Here is a 25975-nt window from a genome sequence, read left to right as displayed (position 1 = left end):
TTCTACCAATTCCACATCTGGAGAGAAAGCTCCTATCTCCCTGAGGAGATAGGTTTTATTTCATCATTTTACCATCGATTTTTTGTGTGGATTTTGACAAGTCATTTCTGCTAAGATGCCCTTGGCTACAGCTTTTCTGTGTGTGCTCAGGCTCCTGAGCCATGTCACATCAACTCTGTAGAGGCCTGGGGACCTCCTCAGGGAGCCTTAGTGGGCACCAACACCTGAAGTGTCCCCAGACTTGAGTGCACAGCTGTATTTAACCACCAAGCCTGTATAGTGGCACTTTCAGCTTCTGATGCTTTGTTACTTGTCTTTAACAGGGAGGTAGAGGAGAAACACCAACACTGACCCACCTTAAATAGGTGCTGTGAGGACAAACCCACCTCAGACTGTGAGGTGATGTAAGGCAGCTCTGGTACCTAAGGCAGCTACTTCTATCACGTACACCACAGTGGAAATTTTGCAAGGTCTTTCTTTCCTTGCACTATAGGGATGGAAAAAATAAACAACTTCACAGTTTCTTCCCTGAGAAGAAGAGTGATGAAGTTTTATGACTTTGAGAAAGGTGAACTACTGAAGCCTTTCAACTTGCCAGAATTATAAATATACTTTCACCCTACATTCCTGCTCTTCCCATGATGTATATACTGCATTTCAAGCTAGTTGCAGCTTCGGCTTTTCGCTGGTTTGCATATTATTTCCCGATATGGTTTAGTGTATGAATGCCACACTGAGCAGACTGTATATTTCCCTCTTTATAAGACACAGGGAGATTTAGTAACTGCCAAATGTAGAATGCCATCCTTTTGTGTGGTGTTTATTTCTAATCTGGGTACATTATGCTGCCAACTAAATTCAGTCGTGCTGTAATTCTGCTCTTGTAGTGAAGTTTAACCAGAGGTGATGTTGTCCCTATGAAGGTTTCAGTATTTTCCATCTGACCTCCAGATCGCTTATCTCTCTTCAGTCAAAAGCTTCCAACATACTTCTTATGCACAGGGAACACAAATAATAGCTTTTGACATAAATCAGATCTACTAGTCTTTAGTTCAGGATTCCACTTCTTACCATGGCCAATTATTAAAGGTTTCATATTCGCACATGGGAAAATTCTTATTATTACAGCCTGACACTTCCAGAGCAATGCCTTTCCTAACCTAGGACCTTATATCTATGTCTGCAAAGACACCCGAGTTGCCCTGTCCATCTAAGAGGCACTGTCATCATTTCCGAAACCATTGGTCATCTGCATCCCCAGGTGTCTAGATGCCTCATACTCTTCCTTAGTTGAGGTGGGAGAGCCACATGCAGATGAAAAATGCTGCTCAAGCCTGATCCTGTCTCACAACTCAGATCCCACCTGATGGTTCTTTGCCTGGCTCATCAGCGTTATTATTTTCAAGGTTTTCTGGGTAAAACCGTATGCCCTTTTCCTGAATAGCATGTCAGATTATATGATCTAAAGGCCTCTTTCTGACTTAAGATCTGTGAATCTCTTACACATGTTAAATGTAAGATCCTTTTCTATGATGCTTTGATTGCCATGCTGCATTTCTCTGCCAACCCTGGATATAGCTGGATATGGGTATCGCTGGATACAGCTGGTTTCAGTGCCGCTTCCCCTCATACAACACATGGTCACAGTGTGTTCTCTGCAAACCTCATCCAAAGTCCAGCACGATGAAATGGAGCCATTCCCTTCATTTCGGTGGGTTTCAGTGCTTACGGCTATTTCTTCCTGCTACCCAAATCCATTTATTAGAACTTCCTCCTGCTGACCCAAACCGCCTCATGGATTTGCTCAGGCCAAGATTTTCAGGTGTGTCCAGAGACTTTAAGAACTATACTCAGCCAGCAAGTGTGAATGTCCTTTTTCTCTCTCTTAATGAACTTGAAACTGATACTCTTTCATTTGAATTTAGACCCCAGATTAGGCACCAGAGTCTTAATGTACCTCTGGGTGGCTCAATTTTTTATTATGCTGTTTGAATCAAACAGAAATAGCCTGGTTTTCAGGAAATTATGAGAACCATGCTGGAAATGATGATCCTTCTGATGTTTTGTAACAGAATAACTGGAATTTCAGGTATCTGAAATCTCTAGACATGCCTGAAAATCACATTCTAAATAACTCTGCATTTTTATTTTTTTTTTAATTTAAGCTATGTTATTAATTATTCAATTTCTTCCAGCTTTACGATTCATGCATTACCTTCTTCATCTTACTCCCAATTCATTAATCAGAATACAGAGGCATTTAATAGCCAGAAAAGAGCTTTTCCACTTGGATTGACTCTTACCTGCAAATGCTGCTGAAAGATACCAAAGATTTTCCAGAAAAGCACGCAGCTCCCTTCTTTGGAGAGGACACTACATGGGAAGAACTGTTACTTACTGTTTGGGCAGACAGAGCAAATGCGTTCTCTGACAAATATGTGGAAGTTATTGCAGTTTTATAACTGTTCCATTTGTACTGCTTTATTATTGCATTTTATTATCTATCCTAATGCCTCTGGTTTCTACATGCACTTCAAAAGAGATGGATGGTGTGTATCACCTATAGTATAAAAAGGTGTTTTTCCCCCTGTAGCCAATTTTCAGCTAATTTAATGTACCTGTTTTTTTATTGCCTTACAAGGCTGAGTGATATAATTCTTTTGAACAAGGAAGACAGTTGCACAGCATGAATAAATGCTATGCAGCTTCCCAAGGAGATAATATTGTGCAATGGCAGCTCTAACCTTTCTTTTTTTCTCTTATTTTCCTCCTGTCTGATGTCTATTTTTATTCAGTAATTTTATTTGAGAAAGAAAATGAGAAAAGAACATTGCTATTCTTGGAAACCTTCCAATATGTTGCAGGAGCAGAAGGCTTGGATGAGAGATATGCAGCATCTCCCTCAAAAGACCATTTTATGGTGCCAGCCAACAATATCATCGCAACGGTGTTAGAAATGTGATATTGGAGTGTCATTTACTTCTTTCTGTGACCAACCTTGGATTAGGACCACATGAATGGGCACAGATTCTAATAAATATAATTAAAAAAACTCCACCAAACAACTTTGTCAACCCAGGCCCAGGCACCCATTTCCCTTGGCTTGGGCTGAAATGTGGAGTACAAACATAACACCAAAGTGCAATACAAGAGAGTGATTCACCAGAGGAAACATAAAAACCTCCAACAAGAAGGTGATTCATACCCTGAGTGCTAATGGCGTTTTGCAGTAACCTCAATTTACTGATCTGGCTTTTCCATATGAAATGATTTACAAGCGAACACGTGTGCACACATGTTTATATGTATGCACTCAAGTGCAACTCAGCTGAAGTTAAATAATCCTATATTTAATGGGGTCTCTCTTTGAAAATAAGAAGCCCAACAGCATCTTTGGGTACTAGGGATGACTCAGGGTAATAAAATAAACATTATGGTGCATCTCTCTGAGCTCGCTTAGATCTTGAAAAGCTAAGGACAAGGTTTTGGTAGCACACTACATGGGTGTAAACATGAATGATGGTTTTGATGAGAAATGGACCCAGTTCCCATCGAGGATAAAACCAGAAACTTCTAAATGCACCTATACACTTCACTCCCCTGGATTTCAGTGACAGCTGGGTAGCTATGCATCTTTGAAGGACTGGCCATTAATGTCTTTTAGGAAGGTTTTCAGTTCTCACAGAATTCAGTCAAGGGTGAATTTCCATTGACCATGTAGATGGGTTTTCAGTTCTCAGCAAGTTTATTTCCTTTCAGCGGAGGAGTAGATAAATAAATATTAACAAAGGGTTGGGATATTTTGTATTTTTCTGCTAAAAAGAGTCATTTGCAATATCTACAAAGAAATAATTAGAACTCTTGGTTTTGTGGTTTACTTGTTTTCTCCCTCTTTGTTCTTTTGCTCAAAGCTTTTTGCTGCAGAGGATGCAGCACGTGCTAATGCAAATACAGCACAAGCACCCGCTATTTAGTGTCTTGAATCGGAGCTTGGGAGAATTGGTGTAACATTGGTCAGAAGGCATGAAAGCAGTGAACTGTGCTCTGGAAGTCAGGCATAATCAGGCAGATGATAGTGTGATAGGGTTTGCAGAGTGATGTTATTAGGAACTGGAGGGTAACAGAGCATTGCACTAAAGTTATGTTTGAAAGTGCATCACCACCTACAAGCCAGGATATACAGCCACAGTACCCCAACCAAGAACACCTATTTAATGGGGAGGTGCAGTGGTTTATTTACTGCCTAGGACAAACCTACAGAAGTATCCACTCATTCTGCAGTGTTATCCTGTTTAAAAATTACTGGCTGCCTTAACAGTATAGCAGTCTTAGCTGAGCAGTGTTTCACTTCTACATTTCAAGATATTTCATCCATCACAAGAGGAGACTCATTCATAGATCCTGTTGTTACCTGGGGCAATCTTAGTTGTTTGCCTTTGTTGTCTTGGAACACTGTATAGCATGATATCATGGCAAAAGTGGATGGTCCATGCTCCTATATATTATTATGTGACCTTCGGAGCAGATTTCAGCATTTCCAAGTCACTGACCTCTGTGGGTTCCCAATGCTGTACTAGTGGGCTAACCAAATTTAGCTTAGAAAGTAACAGACCAAATTTAATCTGGATTGCACTTGTTTACACAAAAGATTAACTTGTCCTGTTTTCCCTCACTGGCTTTCACTGTTCTCTTTTTTCTTTTGTAGTCATCACCACTACAGTATCTGGTTGTCTACTTGTAAGTTTAGGACAAGTGTTTTACAGTTTGAAGAGCTGACCGTGCACATCCATGTGCAACCATAAAAGCCTACAAGCTCACAGAGCACCGTGCCCTCCTCGTGACACCAAACATGCTGTGACATCCTTAAAACTACACCACCATTATTCGCTTGAAATCATCTTCTTTGGCAAGGTATGTGTCTACTCAGCCATGCGCAAGAGGTGCGGAACTGCCTTTTCAAGAATAGGAGCTGCTGCCAGTCACTGCAAGATCTTTGTAATTTGGATTTTCCCACATTTCAGAATTGTCACATTGTTGAGGAGGGTTGATGTTAGGGGGTCTCCATGTTCTGCTTCCCAAAGGGTGGGTTTGCTGCTCTGCAGGACTGGCTGCTTTAAGGGGATGAATGAACTTTCACAGGTAATACTGTGTACATCTTTCCCTTGCAAATCAAGATTAATTTCCACTACAAACCAGGGTGAGTGAGAACAACTGCTGCTAGCAGCTATCCAGAAATTTTGCATCCGCTAGGCAGGACCCAGTGGATGAGGATCCACATCATGCAACCTGTCAGGCCTGAGTGACAGATTTCCTGAGGAAGGCCTGACCAAGTGAAACTATTGTCTCATCCTTAAGGAGAGGAGGCTGCTTCCCTCTGTCTCTGCTTAAAATGGATTGTGCCTGTTTCCACGGTGATAAGAGATGCTCTGAAAACACTACTTTGGAAATCTATAGAAGCCTTTGTAGTGCTGTGCTTCATCTTTATTAAAGATAGTAGTAATAATAGTAAGATGCCAGGACTCTATAATGTCACAGGTGTAAAGAAGAATTGGATTAAAAAAGAAAGGTACTATCTCCAGTTTAGGAGTCCCACAAGCCCAAATCAGAGGAAACTGGAGAATTATACTCAATAAATACCTCCTTTTTCTGTTCTGATATTCTTCCCAGGGCATCCCTTGTTGCCCTCTACTGAAGGCAAGATGTTGAGCTAGATGGATCATTGGTAAGATCCTGTTTGGCCTCTCTGATGTCCTTGTATTACTGAACTGGAAATAGCTGAGAAATAACACTTCTAGTCTTTTTGATCATGTTACATGAGTTAACTGGCTTGCATAGATACAAATCAAAAGAGGACACACATCTAACTGTGAAAATTTTCGGAAACACCCAAGTGTCTTTTGAGTTGGACTGGCCAGAAAGCGAGGAGTCATCTCACACAAAAAATGCAGGGTGAGAAATGACTGGTCCTTCCACACTGGAATGAAGTAAGAATGTTTCCCATTAAAGAAATCTCATTTGAGTTCTGTGAGAAGCCCCATGGCTGGGTGATAGTCCCAGGCTAGGTCAGAGGAGAGGCTTGTGGACAGGATAGAAATGAGCATTAATTTGCTAGCTGCAAATAAGCCAGGGCAGGGAGGTGAATACAGACACTCATGGGCACATCCTAACATCATGCTTTCAGCTGCTTTGGTTTCTTTCTATGCCTCTGCCTAGAACTTGTATCCTGCATCAAAGATGTCTTCCTGACACATTGAAATATTTCAATTAAAATCTCACCCAATATCTCCAGACCTTCACAGGCAAAAGCAACAGTCATCAAACTCCAAGCTTAGGTCAGCTCTGAACACAGAGCTCTGGAGATCGCAGCCCTGGGATGCTACTGGGAACAAGAAGAGGTTACTCTGTGCAACAGGAAGGCAGAGCTCTGGGGTGATTTACTGTACCAAACTGTAGCTGCACTGCGTATAAAATGAAACAGAATTTGCATAGCTCTCCATTTCACAGAAAGCCAGTGGCGGGGGGTGGAGGTGGAAGGGGGGGACTGATCTTGGTAACTATTCACCTTCTGACATCAGAAACCTCTGATGCAGCATACAAGACTGTCGTCGCGAAATCCCTGATCAAGAACATGAAGCTCCTTCCCCTCTTCACAGCTGCGTCCTGCTTCACGCCCCCAGGTCCCTCTTTCTTTGTACTACAAGTGATGAAGTTTTTTTTCCAGATCACATGAGCCAGGATGAAGGGGGAAAATCCTGCCAGGAACAGAGATGGGCTGCAGCTTGAACCTGATCAAGCAGAGATACAGAGCAGTACCCTGAGAGCTATATAAGAATGTGCTCGGCACAAGAGCAAACACTTTTTCAGGTTAAGGACTCTCATGAATCAGCCATGCATGAGAATGAAGACACCGTTTCAAGGAGGCTTGGAGCCACTAACAAAACAAGTTTGTATTTCACCATCGCTACCCTTGTTGTGTTACTCGTCTTTGCATTAGCCACCATCATGGTCTTAGTTGTTCAGAGAACGGTAAGAAATTTCTTACTTTATTAATTGTCTCTTTTCTTTCTTTCTTTCTTTCTTTCTTTCTTTTAACCTACTGCTTTTCAAAAATTTTTCTGTGGCCAGAAAAACAGTCGCTGCCTCCTGTTATAAATGCACCCACATGAATTAGGGGAGAGAAAGATGAAACAAAAAGGGAGAGAAAAGAACTTTCAAAAAAAATGAAGACCTTACTCCATGGGCAGCATTAATTTCTAGCATGCAATTTCTACTCTGTAAGTGGAAGTGGAAAGCTCATAATCCAAGACACAAGCCACCCTCTGCCCTGCCTAGTTAGGAGGAGAGGTGGAGAGAAGATAGATCAGTGCCTCAGTGTCTACTGCCTGGTTTTACATATGTCTCCTGTTGCTTCTTTGGAGAGTGACCACTGTCTGAGATGGTCTGGTAGTGTCTACATGTGTTCCTCTGAAATAATGACAAATTTCAGTAATGGATGTAACACAAGGCGTCTCTCTGTGTGACAGTGTGGTGCTGTCTGTTGGGATGCACCGTGATGTGGTGAAGCAGAGCTCTCTCAAACTACCTAGAGCAGTGGATGAGGGCAAAGTAGCTCACTGCTGCTCTCTTTTGTGTCAGTCCTGTTCTTGGCTGTGATTTTTAATGCAAAAGTAGAGCTATAGCAAGGATGACTGAGGATGTGAGTGAGGCAAGGTCTCATAAAAACAACCGTTCCCTCTGCCTTACAGACATTTTAAGTGAGGAGGTCTCACAAAAACAACTGTTCCTTCTGCCTACAGACATTTTTTTCTTCTTAAAATAAAGATAATTGCTCTCAAGTGAATCTGGGGCTGAATGGGGAATCAGTGAGACAGTTACAGCCAGGGCAGAGGTACAGGTGGTTGTGAATATAAAAAGTGCATTTCTAATCTGACCAGGAACATTGCCATGAACTTCGCCAGGGTAAAATGCCAGGTTAGAATTTTTACAGGCTTTGAAATATTATTGCAAAAATCTAAGTGCTGAAGTATCTCCACCACTATTCATAGAATAAAAGTACCAGTGTGGGGCAGCTGGAGGAAGTTGGCCATGGAAAACCAGATATGATCTTTCAGCTTAGTATTTTCTCTTACTAAATTTACCCCGTGCAATTTGTGTGTCTGTGTATGCACATTACACAGAAATTAAACCATGAAGGCTTGACTGATACTCCTTTAAGTTGCACCAGAGAGGAGTCATTTACCTGAAATCAGCATTCTTCCAAAAGAGAAGCAGTTTGGGCACAGTTAGAATGAGACATGGCGGTTTTCAAGTGATAAATAGTGGGACATTAAGGGAGATCTTTAAAATAACAGCCTGGGTAATTACAGAATTGCCACAGCTTTCCTATATAATGAGGCTTTCATTTGTACTTATTATGAAAGTAAGCATTAAATTACCTCTCCATGAGGATAAACGCAGTTACACTAGTTGCCAGAGGAACAATATTACTGAAAGAGTCAAGGTTTTCATTTAAAAGAGTAATGACATTATTGCAGCTGCTTTGGAAATGAGCTTGGCTGAAGGAGAAAGTAGGAAGCTGAGGTGTGTGAGAAACACAAATAAAATCGAGCAGCAATTTTATGCTGTGAGAGGAATTTGGCAGTAAAAGCGTAACTTGTGTTCTTCCTCTCAGGGACCTGAAAGACCCCAAGTTCAGAAGCAGCATAGTCATTCTCCACCCCTGACTGGTCTTGAATTTCCAGACCAGGGAACAAGCGATGATTCTGTGAGACAGGTTCCTCAAGAAACTCCAGGGCTTGCTCCAAAAACACTTTAGCTCATGGTCACACTGTCAGCGTAAGGCTAGGCACAAACTCCTTTGGTAAATACAATTAAGGTTGGGATGAGCATCTTGTAATGTTGACTTCAGCAGCTCCAGGACAGGGGGTCTGGGGGGGTTCTTGGAGTTCTGTGGATATTGAGTCCTGTTGCTGTAAGGATTAGAGCATCATCAATTGGCTTAATTATTTTCCTTGTAACTTCTGAGGAGATGACCAACATTTTGTGTGATCGGCCTCTTGGGAAGATCTGGTTTTCTCTCCAGATGTTGTCACCTGGATTATGTTGAGTAGTCCTTGACCACAGGGGCAATGGTGGCAACTTTATGCCCTCCCTATGCTAAGCTGAGATTGGACCTTCTATTTTCCTCTGTTCAAAGGAGTGTTAGAGGGACAATGCAGGCCTTGTGACCTATGCCTTGGGTACCACTGCATTAAGAGGAGGCTTCTGGTGGCAAGCAGATCCCACAGTCCCCTAGCCCCATTGCAGGTACATGGAAGTTGGCTGCTTGTCTTTGTTTTGATGAATTTACAGTTGCTTGGTTTAAGATGAAAGAAGATGAATTGGAAAGGGAAAATCAAACTGTGTAGAAAAAAGGCATCTGCATCACCCAAAATCTAGATGCTCTAGAAATCAAACAAGAAAACCAAAACAAAAAAGCAACTATGCTTCCAAAGCCACTTCTCTGAATCTAACAGCATTTCTAATACTCATTATCCCCCCGCCCTGTATTTTCCAACACCCCAGGAAATTTCCTTTATGCCTTGTTTTCAAGAAGGGTGGCACAGCACATTAGTGTCAGACCTGGGAAGTGTCGTTTTTTGGAACTAACTACGTGCAGTGCTAAAGTCAGTTTATTTCTTGAGCTTTCATCTGCAGAAATGCTTGGCTTCAGGCTATTCACTTGTCTCGATCTTTCACAAGTGACTTTATTTTTCTCTGGAATAAGAATAGCCGCTGGATGGTGGTCTGTAGCCTTAATTTTTCTTAACACTGTTATACAAGTGCTAAAATCTCTACCCTTCTGCCTGCTGCATTTCACTGCTGATGGTTATATGTATAAATACACATCTATGTAGATATTCATGTATATGGAGAGACACATGTAAAATCAGTGAAAGAGTATGGGACAGAAAGGACTAGACAAATGTAATTTTAAGACACACAGACCGTAGCAATTCTTACATTATACTGCAAGGTATGCTGTAGCAGACACCTAGGCCACCCAGCTTTGTGACCGAATTCTGTGTGAATGTCCTAAGTCTGTAATCTGGGACAGTCCGTCACTGCTCTGGATTTTGTAGACTTCACATTTTTAACCTAGAAACTGTGTGGGCAAATATTTCACCACCATTAAGGCACGAGGGTGACAAATGCTAAAAGTCAGTGCAGTTATTTATATTCGCTGCTCTAGTCTTCAAGGCTGCTGGAGTGAAAAATGTAACCCCCCTTTAGCAGTGGGGCTGCTGTAACCAAAAATTGCTCCTGCAGCACCTAGCACGGTCCTGCACTGTCTATTTGGTGATTTATGTCTGCTTAAAAATAACCTTGCCACAAGCTGACCCAATCGGTGCCTATTGGCCCCCTCTGGTGGACAATCCTGACAATAATTTAAAAAAAACCCAAAAACCCAACACTGAAAATTTTCCCTGAAAGCAGATTTCCCACTTGTTGAACACCACAGGAAAACAACTGAGTCATTTTAAAAGAAAACTGCACTGTTCCAACTCTTGCCATCGGTATTCTGTCCAGTAACATTCACCTGCTGTCTAGAGGTGTCACTTTAATAGGTTTTGTCAGTGCCGGAAAAACTGAATTTCACACGGGACTCTGTTTCCTTTGATGCTCATTATCAGATCAGCTGTGGAGATGGCACTCCGCTTTCTGGAGTCTTCATGTCTCATTTCTACCTTTGCCCCTCTGCATCTCAGGGCCACCTACCTAAAGTGCCATGGCCTTCCTTCCCCTCAGCCAGAGACAGATAATGATGGTTTGAGGCTGAGCAGAAACACGGGAGAGCCTTGAGGCTTTTTTTCAAATGGCAAAACTTCCTTCAAGGGCAGCAGGCTGAAGAGCTTTTCCCTGCAGAGCTGCTGTGTGGACATACTCTTGGAAGAGCCCTGGGCCTAGTTAAGCTGACCCCAGGCCAATTTCTGGGGGACTGTGGTTTGGAGGTGTGTTCTCCTGGACTTTCTAGAGGCAGATAACACACTTCAGAGACCTCTGGTTAAATGAATCATCAGTTCTGGCACATTAGAATGACCCGCTAGCAGCACCAGTCTGTCTTAGACTGGGAAAAATTCTTGTAAAATGATTAAGGGAAAGAAGGAAGAAATGAATTTCACTGGCACCTCATTATCATTTTCTCTAATGAAGCAAACCCAAATTATTCTGCTTGCTGAGTAGAGACTGAGATCCTTCATCATCAGCACCCGGATCACTCCAGACAGGGTGAAATTCATTGTCATGAATACTTCCTGAGCTGGCACTGTAGAATTTAATCTGTTTGGGCTCCTACTGTGTTGCTCTGTGCATTCCAAATTACAGCATTACGTGCAATATTTTTGCTATTAGAAAAGAAAGAAGTGATGCCAGTAATATTTCAAAGCAAGCTCTGATGTTTTAGTTGAATATCTACTCAATTGTCACTAAAATAGATTGCATTAGTATCTGCTGTTTTTACCCACTGGGAGACTTCCCAGGTGAGAACACAAAACATTAGTACATTTTAATTTTGTTTCTGTTGCCCTGACTGCAAAGGAAGCTGCTAGCCATCAGCCTTGTCCTGCATGCCATCTTCAAGGGAGGGCTGCAAGCTGAACCCCTCACTGATGAAAATGTCTCAGTCACTTTACAAAACACTTCTCTACAGGTGGCAGTGGATCTGCTGCCTGATTTCATTTAGCGTAATCTAGCTGGGGACAAAGCATCCCTTTTGCCTCATGTTAAAATGCCTTTAATTCTCCGCAGAGGGCAGAAACACTCATACATTGCATTGAAAAATAATTCTTCCCTGTGTCCTGAGTGCGTGTGAGAGGGACAGCCCAGGGCAAGGGTCCAAGATGGGAGCTAAGAGGCTCTGGCAGGTGGTCCTTGGGAGGATTTTCAGCCAAGACTGTTCTCAGTCCCACATTTTATAATATGGGTGCATAGGATCCATGAGAGTTTGCAAGGGAAGGTGTTGTGCAGGGGACCAAAAAACTTGGAAATGCCTGGGGTTTTCAAACTACAGCTCTACATTCTTCTAACCCAGCAGCCTTTCTGTACAGCTTAGGAAGATCACCTGGAGAAATACTCTCTCAACAGAGAACTTCTCCCCTGTTTTACATAGGTTTGGGGAGAGAAAATGAACAAATCATATGTTACAGATACCCAAATTATGAAGCACCTGTGCCACCTGCATGCAGGACACAGCATTTGGCATTAGACCAAAGCATAACATTGCTTCGCTGGGAGCAGATGCAGTTCTGCACTTTAGCCATGGTTGAAAACATGGTCTCGTTAGGCCAAAGTCTAATTAAAAGTATTCTTAAACATTTAAGGCTAGAACATTAAATACCACAAACAGATACAACATAACTTCTCTCACTCCCCAACAATCTTCCTTCTCCCCACAGCACACATTATCCTATTTACACACAGAAATGAAGTGTTTATGTTTTAAGACCACTGTGGATGAAGTTGTCTCCCACTACACGCATGGTGTGCCTCATTTCTTGCAGGAAATATTAGATGTTCTGCTAAAGCTGGTACCAGCTTCCCAACTTTCTTCTTCTTGGACATCCTGGTTGGTCACTGGAACAGGCTCCCCAGGGAAGTGGTCACAGCAGCCTGTCAGAGTTCAAGGAGCATCTGGATGATGCTCTTAGTCATATAGTTGAGTTTTAGGTAGTCCTGTGAGGAGCAGAGAGTTGGACTCGGTGAACCTTATGGGACCCTTCTAATTCCAGATATTCTATGATTCTATTCTAAATTGGATCTGGCCTGGCTAGCCTGCACAATTAGCCCAGGTAATTGGCATCCAGCTAAGAGGAGCTGCTTTAGGCTAGCCTGAGCAAAACCTACTCCCTGATACTGAAATCATTGCGGGACTGCCCGGTGTGTGTAAGTGAAGGGACATGACACAGAGTTTCAAGAACTGAGGCACTCTCAGTGTCTTTCCTCAGCTGTTGGGAGAATTTCTTTGCTCCTTGAGGGCATGTTTGGGCATCCATCCTTGCTGGATGTTTATGAGCTGTCAGTGACTTTACTTGTGTGGAAGTAATCTACAAGCAAGCACAGGCTTCAGGGCTGTGTATTTGGATGGCAGAGAGGTGTGATAAAACAGAAGCAAGATGAAGCCTACCATATTTCACACTTGAAGTTTGTTTCCTGAGAAGTTCTCAGGCCATGATAATTGAGGACCGTTTCTCATGCCATTTTGACCCTTGCGCTTACGTCCCAGCAAGAAGTAGGAGGAGATGTGAAGCAGGACAACACTGCCACTCTCAGACCTGTGTTGGGGCTCTACAGCTTTTATTTTCATCCAGCTACTGGCCTCCCCGGGTCAGACACTGGCTCTCAGGGATGCCCAGTCCCACTCTGTCCTACCCTCTCCAAGCTTTGCGAGCCACCGAGTGAGGTTTTCAGGGCTTGTGCTTCCAAAACAGCCCCAACAAAAACCACACACTTTTCTTACCACACTGAGAGGATTCCTGGCTGTGTCAGAAATGTAGATTTTTCTATGTTAGAAAAAAACAGGATGTGATGAGGGATGACTGAGGATGGTATCTGGATGAGTGCAGAGAGCTGTTTGCTCCTCAGCAATCTCTCACTGACCTCTGAGGCTCTATAGGAGCCATACGCTCTGTAGCGCCTGGCACTGTCTCCCTGCACAACAGGCTCTGTGTTGCCTTCACAGCATGCAATAGAAACTTTGAAGATATACTTTTAAAGCAGGGTTGTACTTGAACATGTATATGCCCTGCTCCCAGAATAACCATCCCTTCTCTTGCTTCTCTTTTAGGCAGCTGATCCCGCCATGGAGGGCATTGCAAAACCTATCACAACAGGTAAGACACCTAAATAATACATGTGATTTGTTTCATCTGCAATGCAAATATTGCCCAGGATCACAAATAAGCCAATTGTGCACATCTTAACATTTCCCCTAAAGTCTCTTCTTGGTGAAAAGCCAAGGTAGTGGGAAAACAGAAAAAAAAAAAAAAAAAAAAGAAGAAGAAGAAGAAGAAGAAGAAAAAAGCTTTCAAATTACTCGGTTACACCTCCGGAAACCAGTGCATGGCTAAGGAAATAACAAGTATGTCTGAATGTGCCCGGAGGTGTCTTTGCAAGAGAGCCGTTTTGCCAGAGGATGTGAACATCAGTCTGACTATTAGGTCTTATTTTAAGGTCTGGCTCTTGCATGTGTGGGCGTAACATCCCCGTCTTCACAAGGCATGGGTACAAATGTGTTGGTACATATTTCAAAACAACTGAAACTCCTCCTGTACTCCTCTGGCCTAGACCAGTCATGTGTTTCTTACTGGTTTGTAGGGAAAAGGGAGGAGGGAATGGGTAGGTCTACAAGGCACAAGTGGAGAACAGCAGCAAGAGGCACAAAGCAAGGAATTAAAACAGGCAGAGTATGAGCACAGGGAACCCAAAATAGGAAAAAACTGTCCAGCTAGACTAGCAGAGACAGGGTACCAAGATTCTGCTTTTCCTTAGTGTAAATCAGGAGAAGCACTGTTTATTTCATTGACTTTGCCTCCCTGGTTATACAGCCCTTAGCACCAAGTATTTTGACTTCTTGCAAATACAAGTTGTGGAGGATAGGAGATACCATTGCCTCTCACTCTACAGATGGGAAAAACAAAGCACAGTGTTCATCTAGAAGCTGTGGCAGAATGGGAAATAGAAGTAATTGAAGTTCAAGGTCCAGAGAGTCCTAATCATGTAACCATCTTTCCTGCAGCTGTGGTTTTGCACACAGGTGACATAATGCAGCATTTGGGCGATGCATACTCTACCTTAGATAAGTTTTGAATGCAGGACCCTTCCATATTGGGCTTGTTTCATAGCCCACAAGTCTCAAAGTAGTCCCTGCATCCTGAGAACTTCACATCTTGCCTGACCATCATTTTTTATGTTTTAAAATTCCTGTAACCTGGAAGGATTTTCTTTCCCCTTTAGGATGTCCCTAGGACATCCTAAGCACATATTTCTTTCTCTCTATCAATCTACGTAGCTCCTTAAGTATTTTTAAGTCTTTCTTAAGTCTTACAGTGTTCTATTTTGTACCTGAAGTTCCTCAGAAATAAAGCAGGGTCTGAACATACAAGCAGATTTGAATAAGGGCATTTGGACAGTCACATCACAGCCCCAATCCAGTGCATCCCAAAAGGTGCCCAAAAAGGAGCTTTGCAAACCCAGTGGGCTGGAAAGCATCAGCCTTGCTGCCCACAATCCCCAGTGACAATATAGAGTCCCCAGCGGCTGCAAAGGCGGTAGGGCCCCAGAGCAGAACCTCTGCGCTTGTAAACCACCATAACCTCAGAGAAATCATCACAACTGTGCTGGTTTTCATGGCTGAGTTTTACCACCAGTTAGGAAGAGGTAGTGAATGCCGTCAGTGTGGAGTCTAGTGACTGACAGAGGAGAAACCACAGAGACTCTATCTGTAGGTCAGCATTTTTCAAAGCAAAGCACGAGCCACCCTGTGCAGGGAGGAGAGGTGTCACTAATTCACAAATGCATTGCAATATATATATATGTATGTATTTATTTATTTCAACTCAGGCAACCTGTGCCAATTGCTTTTTCTCCTCATCACTAACTGGGAGGTGCCAGGCAGGAGGAAAGCGCTGTCTCCAGGAATGTACGAGATGCCGTTTCATTAGCCAGAAACCTTTCTGTCTTTGGGTCAATATCAATTACAGGGTCTTGCTGTCTTGCTCTGAATTCTGCTGCTAAATCCGAGATGATGCCATTAGTGAAAGACAAAGGAGGGAATGATAGAGAAACCCCACAAGGCAGGAGGACTTGTTGAAAGCTGTTTGCGATGGGTGTAAGTGCTCTGTCAGCCTACCCCTCATTGCCTATCAGTCTCTATTGTATGTCTCTGGCAGGGTAATAGAGCATTAAAGTGTGAGCGAATTACAATGGCCTTTTATTTTTCTCTTAAAATGCATAAAGCAGGGCTAATTGATTAATATATCCCAGTGGGTCATTTACTGAGGCCCCCTCTGCAGGGAGCTCTCTCATATGCTGCCAGGCATCGCTTGCTGACTTCTAAGCAGGGAGTTGTGGCGACCGCTGCAAGGTCCCATCCAGCAGCTGCAGAGCAGCAAGAAACCGAAGTGTAAGAAACATTGCCAGATGGGGACTGTGGTGAGGCTGAAGTTGCTGTGGATTTAGATTTGGATCCGTGTCTGCCTCTCAGGCAACCCAGAAGTTGATAGTGTAATTTGGATGTATTTTGTACCCGCCTTGTTCAAACCAGGGTTTGAAGCCCTGCATTTTAAAAATGGGCAGGCAAGCAAAAAATTAGCATTGCCAAGTTGCCAGCCGGGTGCTCAGCCTTGCTCCAGCCCTCTATCGGCATCTACTTGTGCAAAATGTCTTGAAGATGCTAGTGGGGGATGCAGGACTGTGCTAGTGCAAACAGCTGGGGTTCACTCAGGCAGAGACTGTATTGTAATGCAAATGGACAGTGCTCCAGACACAGCTGCATTTCAGAATTAATTTTGTAATATTAAAGCAGGAAAACCACGATGATTTCATTTAGATTTCCAATGAGATTATGTTCTATTATTAGCTAAACACCAGTGGGCACTAAAGCAGATTTATAGAAGGTTTATGTCCCTGACTCAGCTGTCAGTCTTCAATGGATGTGTTTGCAGGAATCCACAAGCAGTAGCTGAGAGCAATGCAATGTCAGCTAATTAAATGTTTGTGTGAAAAACGATATCGGTCTCCCCAAATCCTCTGTGCCATTGTCAGTGGAGTACCTGAGCAACAGAGGGAAAGAGTTACATTCATCATGAACTAAATGTTTATGAAATAGTCTTTCTGTAGAAGTATTTCTCTGTGGAAACTCATCCACATTTCATAAATATCAAATCATATATATTAATATGGGCCAGAGAGGTATTATTGTTAAGTTCATTTTTTAGAGGGAAAAACTAAGTCACAGAGAAATTTATGACTTGCCAACGTCTGGAAAGGTTCAGCCCTCATCATCTCCTTGCTGTCCTCTCCGAGCCTTGTTTCCCCATAAATGTTGTAATACCGGACTGATGGCTTTTGTTGTTATTTTGAACTGCAAAGACATGATACCAAAATCTTTTCTCATTTATAAAAGGAAAAACCTGCAGTTACATACGCATGCACACTATTTATAGATATTTTTGTCTGGCAGTAAGATCCATTAGCAGTTGATGGATAGACCAGGAGAGGAAATCTAGCACCCCATTCACAGTTTCAATGGGAAATAGGTTCCCAAATAAAAAACTGGCTCCGATAAATTAATATAATACAGGTGACGTACACATCCTTGCTACCCTAGAGCAAATCAGGCTGAAGCCAGTGAAGCAAACAAGCCTTTCCAGATTTGGGGCAATATCTCTAAGTGCAATTTGGCCCTCTGCAACTAAATCTGGTCTCTTTCAGCCTGGAACTGTCCCAGTGCAAGCAACACTAATGAAATTGCTTACGAAATTGCTAATGAAAATTTGTTAGTCACAAATCCCATGAGGGTGGATTCTTCAGAAATGGATATTTCACATTTAGACGGTGTAGATTTTTGCCTTCTCACTTCACTACATGTACGTGTCTGTGTGCATATATGTGAAACTGTGTAAGGTGCTGTCCGCTCTTGGGAGGTCAGGGCAGATGAGCTGTGTTTCTCAGCTGGAAAAGTTTGACAAGTCTGGGCTTGCAAATGCTAGAAAAATGCACAGGCACCATCCTAGGCAAGCATCCGGAGGAAACTGCAGCTAGACAGATTTCAGTTAGTCATAACGGGGGCTGGTTGCTTATTTAATTGATAACGAGATGATTGGTATTGCTACAAAATGCTGAATGTTAGGTCTCCCAATACTTAAAATGTAAGTTATAGATGAATATATGTATATATAGATAGACAGATAGATAGATGAATAGCTCAAGAAATTATGTGACCTATGCTATGCTGATGAGCAGGCTAGAGACTTGAATAGTTTTGGCCTTAAAGTCTCCAAGTTTTGCAGTAGTCAGGTGTGCAGTGATGAGTTTGTAAGAGGTTCTTCCTAAACTTGGAGAAAAAAAGGGATACTTCTGAAGTTTACATTTTTGGAAGGAGGTGAAATTGGCAGCTGAGTTCAGTCCCCTTCCAATGCACAGGAGCAGAGTGACAGTCCTTGGGCTCTTGAGGACCAAAGGCACTCGGTGCATGTGTGACAGGCACAGCCACGAGCAGAGCCCGGCTCCGCCACTGAGCCCAGGAGAGGACGTCGCCCGGCTAGCACTTGTCACAGCATCACTCGGTGGGGACAGTCCGTCAGTGCCAGCTGGCAGCTGTTTGCGGGACACTTAACGGGAAGGAGAGAGTTAAAGATAGCTGCGGGGACTTCAGATGGCAGCTTCTGAGCAACAAAATTAGGCAAGTTCTGCTCACTCTAGCATGCTGACAGAGATGTATGAAATCACCTTGCCTAATTTTATAAGCAATTAAATTGGTGGGGGGTACAGAGGAACTGAAAGCTGTTTGTTGCCTGCCCGTACTTCTTTACTTTGTAAAGTAAGTTCAGGTTTTTGACCTGCTCTTGTGCCTGTCCACGCTCAGCCTCCAGCTAGCTGCAATGCCATATGCACTGGAGAGGAATCTCACTCTAAGAGGTGACCAGTACTAGGACAAGCTCCAGAGATCCCATTTGAGGGGCATTTTGTGTCTGATAGCAATACTTTGCATTTTGGCATGCCACTTTCAGCCCTTGGTTTCACTGCCCTTTGTCTGTGCTCCCATTAAACCCATCTCAGAGGTGAGGAAACTGAGGCAGCCAGCAGTGAGGAGAGCTCCCCGGGCAGAGCCACATCTCCTTGGACCTGGCTGGCAGCAGCCCATATGTCCACGTGTCCTGCAGCCCTTGGGTTCCTCCTGGCTGGAGAGGGGCCTCTTGTGTTTTGATGAGATTCTTTCTGTTTTGCACCGCAGGTGGAAATCATGGGAGTGTCAGTAAGGCTGCAGGTCCTCTGAGTCCCATGTCACAGTCCTGTGGTGCGTCCCCTTAGGCTCGGTAGGGAAAAGCTTCCTTAAGCTCATGGAAAGCTCTGGCCCTTTTCCTCAGGGCTGCACCCTCCGGATGCTCATCCTATGGTAAAAAGGGTCAGGAAAACAAAAGTGAATTATCTCCTCATAGCTTCTTTAGGACAAAATAGCCTAAGTGGCCTCCTGCTAAGGCTCCTTCCTTATCAGCGGGCTTCCTTAAAGCAGCCTGATCTACAGCATCCGTGCATCAGAGCAGTTGATGAAACCAGTGTGGTCTCCTTGGTACTTAGTCCCAAATGTGGCTTTGCTTTTCCTCCTTCTCACAGTATTTTTAAACTCATATAATCCTATTGACTTCAGTGGGATTACTTCTGAGTTACACTGTTACTAGTGCAAAGCCAATTAGGCGATGTGATTGAACATATCCATCGATCAGTCCTGAAACTCTAGTAATTTCAGTCTATCCTGGCTTGTGCTGAAGTGTTTCAGATAAAAGAATTAACCTGAGAAATAAAACTAGAAAAGAGTTATAAGCTGCCTCAGCAGACTGAAAACCGGAAATGTCTCTATAAAACAATTTTTTTTCCATAACTTGCCTTCTCAGAAACACAGCTGATGTCACCAAATAAATGGTGTAAACCAAAACTTGCTGACATCAATAAAAGTACAGCTTTGGAAATGCAAAGTACAGCTAAGTCAGTGAGGGGTAGATCCTGAGAGATCCCATGAATATCCTGAGACAGCTCGTGGCTGATCGGGCTCCTGGCAGCACCAGGCTGTTTGTGTGCAGGTACAGCATTTTGCTTGCTTAGTAGATGTTGCAGGGCTGCAGCTTCCGAAGTCGGCTTGAGGAGCAGGGGATTTTCTGCTTTATAAGGTAAACCCCCTACATGCCACCGAGTTTCTGTAAAAATAGTCTCCCTTTTTGCAGGACACTTGTAATGCGAGTGGGCTCAAGGTGATGACTGCATTACCCAGAGACTGTTGCTACCACTGTTAACAGCTTTAGTTTGAAGTAAGGGCCAGAAGGGTTTTCTCCTATCCTATGCCGTATCTCCACATCTCTGTAGTGTCTGTTCACTCACTAAAACACTATATTGACATGACTAACACCAGGAAAGCAGGCTTGGTTTTTTCTTTGGGGATTTCCAGTGCGGCCAAGGGACTTTGATACATGACTGACTTACTCATTCTTGGAGCGCAGTGAGCACCTGCTTCCCTCAAAACTGTTTAAACTACTGAAATCAGAGAAAGATTGTGATTCTTTCAAGGCAGTCACAGCCTCCTTCTCCAAAAGTGAGTGCAAAGGGTGCAACGTTACAAACCGCCAACCAGGAGGACTTGTGTGTGGCACCAGCTTCTCCCTGATTTATCCATCCTTCTGACCAAGTACCTCTTAGAAATCAGGCCATGCAGATACTGCAAGGGTCTGGAGATTCGAATCTCTTTTTTGCACCCTTAGTTTCAGGAACCCTATGTAACTTGAGGTCCTTGTCTCACTCTGCATTTAGTAGACTCCTTCTTGTTCATGTAAGGAACAAGAAATACATCATCTGATGTCATGGATTAACATCAAGATTTAGTAGAAATTAGTTTTGTGTATTAACTGGTCTCTCAGGCACCCTTGTAGGGTGGGTGACTCTTACACGGATTTTACAAACCAAGTCACAGGAATACTGTACCCTGGGAGAGGGGAGTATGATTTGGTAAGGCTTTACTGAAACTCCTTCATACTTTTTTCCTGGTATTCAGCTGTAGAATAAGACACAGGAAATTCCCAGCCTCCCATCTGAGCTCCTGTGCACATCCCTTCCAGAGCTGCAGCAGGGCCACTGTTTTCCCAAATCTGTATCTTGTCTGTGTATCCATGCGCCAGCGGGCTGTACAGGGCAATACAAACTCTGCTCTATACAGTCACAAAATAAAGGAGGAATAGTCAGTGCCATTCACTGAATGCCTAGCAAGGCGAGAGGAGAAAAAGCTTACGCAGAGCAGATAGGAAGCTGAAGTGTGGATGGAAGGAGGTGAAATTCAAGGGGAAGCAGTGGGGTACAGGGTCCGGGATGCAGGAGCTGGGATGCTGGGATACAGGGTCCAGGACGCAGGAGCTGGGATGCTGGGTCGCAGGGTCCGGGTTGCCGGAGCTGGGCCACCGGGACGCGGTGCCGGGATGCGGGAGCTGGGATGCCGGGACGCAGGAGTCGGGAGGCCGGAGCTGGGACACTGGGATGCAGGGTCCGGGATGCAGGAGTTGGGATGCCGGGATGCCGGAGCTGGGATGCTGGGTCGCAGGGTCCGGGATGCCGGAGCTGGGCCACCGGGACGCGGTGCCGGGATGCGGGAGCTGGGATGCCGGGACGCAGGAGTCGGGAGGCCGGAGCTGGGACGCTGGGACGCAGGGTCCGGGATGCAGGAGTTGGGATGCCGGGATGCCGGAGCTGGGATGCTGGGTCGCAGGGTCCGGGATGCCGGAGCTGGGCCACCGGGACGCGGTGCCGGGATGCCGGAGCCGGGTCACCGGGACGCCGGGGCTGGGACACCGGGATGCGGTGCCGGGACGGCGGAGCCCCGCGGCCCCCCCCGCCGCCCGCAGTCCCGGCGGCGGCCGCGGGAGGGAGCCGGCCGCCCCCGCGCAGCCGCCGCCGCCGGGCGCTCCGCGGCGGGGCAGCCCCGGCGCCTCCCCGGCCCGGCCCTTCGGGTGCGGGGACGTTCCCGGCCGCGCCGCCGCCCTCCGCTCCGAGCCGCGGTGCCGGCGGCGGGCGCGGCCCGGCCCGGCCCTGCCCTGCCCTGCCGGCGGGGCGGCGGAGGCGCGGGGCGGCAGAACGCGGTCCCGGCCCCGCGGGCCGGCCGCTGTCGGGCCTGGGTAGCCGGCGACCTGCCCCGAAGTCCTGGCGACAGTGGCGTTGGAGCCGTGAGAGAACGGAGCGGCGTTTCGGAAGCACCCGGAGAGGCATCTTCGGAAACTGCGCTCCGGTGAAGCGTTCGAAAGCTTCTTTCTGTAATTGCCCCATACAAGAAATTTGCTTAAGTTAAGCTTACCCGCATGTGGTTTCTATTTGTAGGAGGGGGAATAAGAAGTACAGCTTCTTGGACCGATAGCTGCCATCTGCCAGAGCTTTAGCCTGTTAGAAATCTACCAGTCGAGTTACACTGCTATGAATTCCCCGTGCAGATCAGACGTGGTCAGCCAAGGCGCGAGAACCAGCTCTCCTACCCGCGGTTCTAGCTGCTGCTGCTGCTCGTTGCTTTGGAGCTGCTGCTGTGGAGTTTGCCCATAGCGCGGGTCTAGCAAATAAGTGAGGTGCCAAATGCTCACAGCATTTTACAGTATGAAAAAATCAGGACTGGTCACTTAATCTGTTGTTTCCTTCAGGGAACACCTCCGAAGACTATTTAAGAATCCTACAGAATGTCCCGACCAAGAGAGCCGCTGCGTACATGAGAGGTCAGTGGGGAGCTCAGTGGAGGGCAAGAGTTGGCAAAAAGAGATTGCAGAGCTGGGGGAAGAGCAGGCTGTTCATGTTATTCAAATTGGTTTTAGTGGCAAATAGGTTTTTTGGCCAAGTGGGCCTTTTACAGGAAGACAATCCTTAGCTTTCCTGAAATGTGGGTGTGTTTGGTAAACCTTCTATCTGATCAAACTTTTTTTTTTAAACTCGATAAGAAAAAAATAAATAAAGAGATACCTTCTGCACACAAACATATGAATATACATCTCCATTATTTCCCTTCAAATATTGCAGAAGGACATTGTCACTGCATCGCCCTGTCTTGGGTTTCCCAAGGGCTGTGTAAGTCCTTGGAACTTTTTAACACCTCACTTCCATGCGGGAACTCCCAGCCACCTGGCCAGGGCCTTGGAGCTTCCTGCAGGAAAACCACAGAACACGTATCTCCATTTACCGCAAAATACATTGCTGCCAGTCACATAGAGCTGAATTCAGGTCACTAGAGCTCAGCGGCTCATTTTAAAATTTGTTTGCTTTCCTTTCTAGTGTCCAATCCAGTAAACAGTTCAAAACTGAGCTTGGTCGAGAAGGGTATTTGTGAAGACATCCAGTGCAAGAGCGAAGAGCTGGTGATAAGGAAACAAGGCCTCTACTTGATCTATTGCCACTTGAACTTTCATTTTCCCAACTGTTCAAACAGCCCTACTGACCTCAAGATAGAGCTCCTTGTAAATGACAAAGTCGACAGGCAAACATTATCCACATGGTGCGCATCAGAAACTTGCCAAGAAAAGACGTTTAAGACCTTGTTCCAGCTCCATTTGACTTACCTGAATGTGAAGGACCGAATATCAGTAACACTTAATCATCCTAAATTCTTGAATGAAATCTCTCTTCCCAATGAAAATGTTCTTGGGGTCTTGAGGTACAGCGATGAAATGTGAGCAGCTCTCTGACTTCCCACTGCTGCCCAGACTTAACTTTCTCTGAACAACAGTAGCCTGCTTTTACTAGGCAATATCTTATTTTAAATTTCCTATCTTACCTCATCACTAGGGTAAACAAGGAACTTTGTGAGTGTCCCAGAACGAAACCTAAAACACTGCAAGACCCACACCTGACAGATTCCTCTGGTTTGGCTCAGGGTAGGATTGCTGTTGGATTATCCAGAATTTAACCCACAGATCTGCCAATGGTTCCTCAAAACGATACTATGTAAGCACAGATTAAAAGGTAACCAGATTATGGGAAGAATACGCAATATCGAGACTTTTTGGCTAATGGACTGCTGGCAAGGTGCCTGTGCTCAGGAGATGGGGAAAGCTTTTTAACTGAATTTTATGGAGTAGTATTTTGATGTCGTCTTTCCAAAAATCAGACAGTCAGAGCTTGTAATCAAGGCTTTCTTTACAACTGGAGCACGCAACCACAACTCTGGAGTAGGTTTGTGGATAGATCATACGAAAGCAAAGATGATGAAATTATTGACTCTCAGGCTGGTAGCTAAAACTCTGGGACAGGACATAGGAGATGTGGGACTTACGGGATATTTCTGTGCTGCATTCTGCTATGGACTTTATGCAATTTACTTCCAAGTGTCTTCCTTTTCACTATTTATCCATCTTTTCTATTTAAATATTAAGCCTTTTGGGGAAGAGACTTTGTGTATGCACAGTGCTCAGCCTCTGTTCTCACCTGAGGCTTCTAGACCTTTTCATAACAAATATTAAAATAGTAATCTAGTTGCAAATCTAGCCACATAGCAAAGTTCATTACGATACGTTTTCCTCAATTCCTGCCCTGCCCATTTAACAGTACCCTGCGTGACACCAGACCACCCTGGTGTGTAAATACACCTCTAACGCCTGCACTTTCTGAAAACCCAAGATTTAGATCTGAGGTCCAGACTTTCCCAAAGACAGTTTCAGACCAGGCCCTCAGCTGAGAGCTGTGGTCTTTGAGCAGTCCAGAGGACAGATGTTATTTGAGCTTCTTTGGCTTACTGGAAAGCTTAGATAAAGACAGATAAAGGAGTACTCTCAGGCCCTCTTATTCTATGAATTGCAGTAACACAGGCATTTATTTGAAATTTTATTCTTACAGTGTGGGGAGGGAAGGGATCAAAAAGTTACAAAAACTGGTACCAGTTCGCTCTTTCCTCTTTTCCCTTCATCCCTGAGATGCCACTAAGGTCTACTTTCACTGGTATTTGAGTTTTTCCCCTTGCATACATATACCTTCTTTCCTTTACATGACTAGATCCTGGTGAACTGTTCACATCAAAATGTTTAGTCATAGATTTAGTTTATGCCTTCAGAAACCCAGTGTTTTATTATTCAAGCTTACTTTATGTTGTCAGCTGATGTAGCTTAGTTTGTGTGAGCACACTCAAAATACTCCTAATAGCAGTAATTTGCTACCTGTGTTATGTCACCAGAAACTCATGATATGTATTGGTGAGGTTTCGTCCTATTGACTAGGTGACTTCAAAATACACAAGAAACTTTCAAAAGGTGATAAGCAATTGATATGAGTCATTGCTAGAGATACCTGCTTTCTGTCTTGATAAACGTTGACGAAAACAAAAATTCCTTTTGCTATTAATGGTTGGGGGAAAAAAAAAAAAGAAAAGAAGAAAACTAAATCCATGTTTTCTTTCTTTCTTTTCCCCATAAAGAAAAGAAATGTATTTTTGTAAGAGTCAGCTTACCCTGCCTATGGCTTTGTAACCTCCACTGGGATCTTCTCACCCCTCTGGACCCTATAAATCTCTCATGTCTCTGAACAGGGTTTTTAACTTCTCTCTGCCTCCACCTGAATACACACAACTAATGCCCAGAGATGTTTAAGCAAGCCTGGCAGTCAGAAATCATAGCTCCTGAATAGAGAAAAGGCAACTAATGAATGAAAATATGCATTTACTCACACATACTACCCCCCCCCCCCCTGCACCTTTTCCTGAAGGCTTTGAATTGAAAGAGAAAGCCCATTCTTTCAAAAAATAAAGCAGCTCTCTGCATAGGATGATTTTATTCTATCATTTTGCCAGATGGAGAAAATCCTGACAAAGCAGTGCTAAGCTTCTCAGCCCCAGGCTTTTTAATACCACAGGATAAAGCAATCTGGCCTCTACTCTGTTGCCTCTGAGAAACAAGAATAAATTATAGCCATAAAAAGAGCTCATTCATAGTATGCAATTTTGCCATCAGTTATAAAAACGTTAAATAGCTTTCACTGTAACAAGGCCCTGAGCCAAGCAGCAGCCTCCACGCTTTCTGGCAGACTCCAAGTCCCTTCACTGTTTCATCATTTTTCCTTCTTTTATTTCGTAGCTTTTTGAAGCAGGTCATTTTTGACAACAATCCTGTACTAAAGAGAAAAAGTCCAGGCTGATCCTTTGCACAATGCTGATTCTTTTCAGCAGCATCAACAGCAACAGACTTTGGGGAACAACCCATTCCCACAGTCTCAGCGTCACCGT

The 25975-nt window shown here is 44.3% G+C and overlaps 1 protein-coding gene across 1 annotated transcript; it reads left to right on the top strand.

Annotated features, from left to right (window-relative positions):
- The first annotated feature begins 6831 nt into the window (after positions 1-6831).
- LOC126052187 (tumor necrosis factor ligand superfamily member 8-like) lies at positions 6832-24196 on the top strand. The gene is made up of 4 exons (XM_049832508.1): positions 6832-7026; positions 13823-13868; positions 22419-22490; positions 23041-24196. Exons 1-4 carry the CDS (start codon positions 6832-6834, stop codon positions 23436-23438), a joined length of 711 nt encoding a protein of 236 aa, XP_049688465.1. The 3' UTR covers positions 23439-24196.
- Positions 24197-25975: the final 1779 nt, after the last annotated feature.

The sequence above is a fragment of the Accipiter gentilis genome, chromosome 29, assembly GCF_929443795.1.
Source record: "Accipiter gentilis chromosome 29, bAccGen1.1, whole genome shotgun sequence".
Classification (NCBI taxonomy): domain Eukaryota; kingdom Metazoa; phylum Chordata; class Aves; order Accipitriformes; family Accipitridae; genus Astur; species Astur gentilis.
Note: the sequence above shows the minus strand (reverse complement) of the source record. Positions and strands in the feature narration are given on the sequence as shown.

What these genes read in the sequence shown, in the direction of transcription:
- LOC126052187 (XM_049832508.1), top strand. Translation starts at nt 6,832, where the DNA reads ATGTGCTCGGCACAAGAGCAAACACTTTTTCAGGTTAAGGACTCTCAT. An exon ending in TGCAAAACCTATCACAACAG is followed by an intron (nt 13,869 to 22,418) that starts GTAAGACACCTA and finishes TGTTTCCTTCAG; the next exon opens with GGAACACCTCCGAAGACTAT. An exon ending in AGCCGCTGCGTACATGAGAG is followed by an intron (nt 22,491 to 23,040) that starts GTCAGTGGGGAG and finishes TTTCCTTTCTAG; the next exon opens with TGTCCAATCCAGTAAACAGT.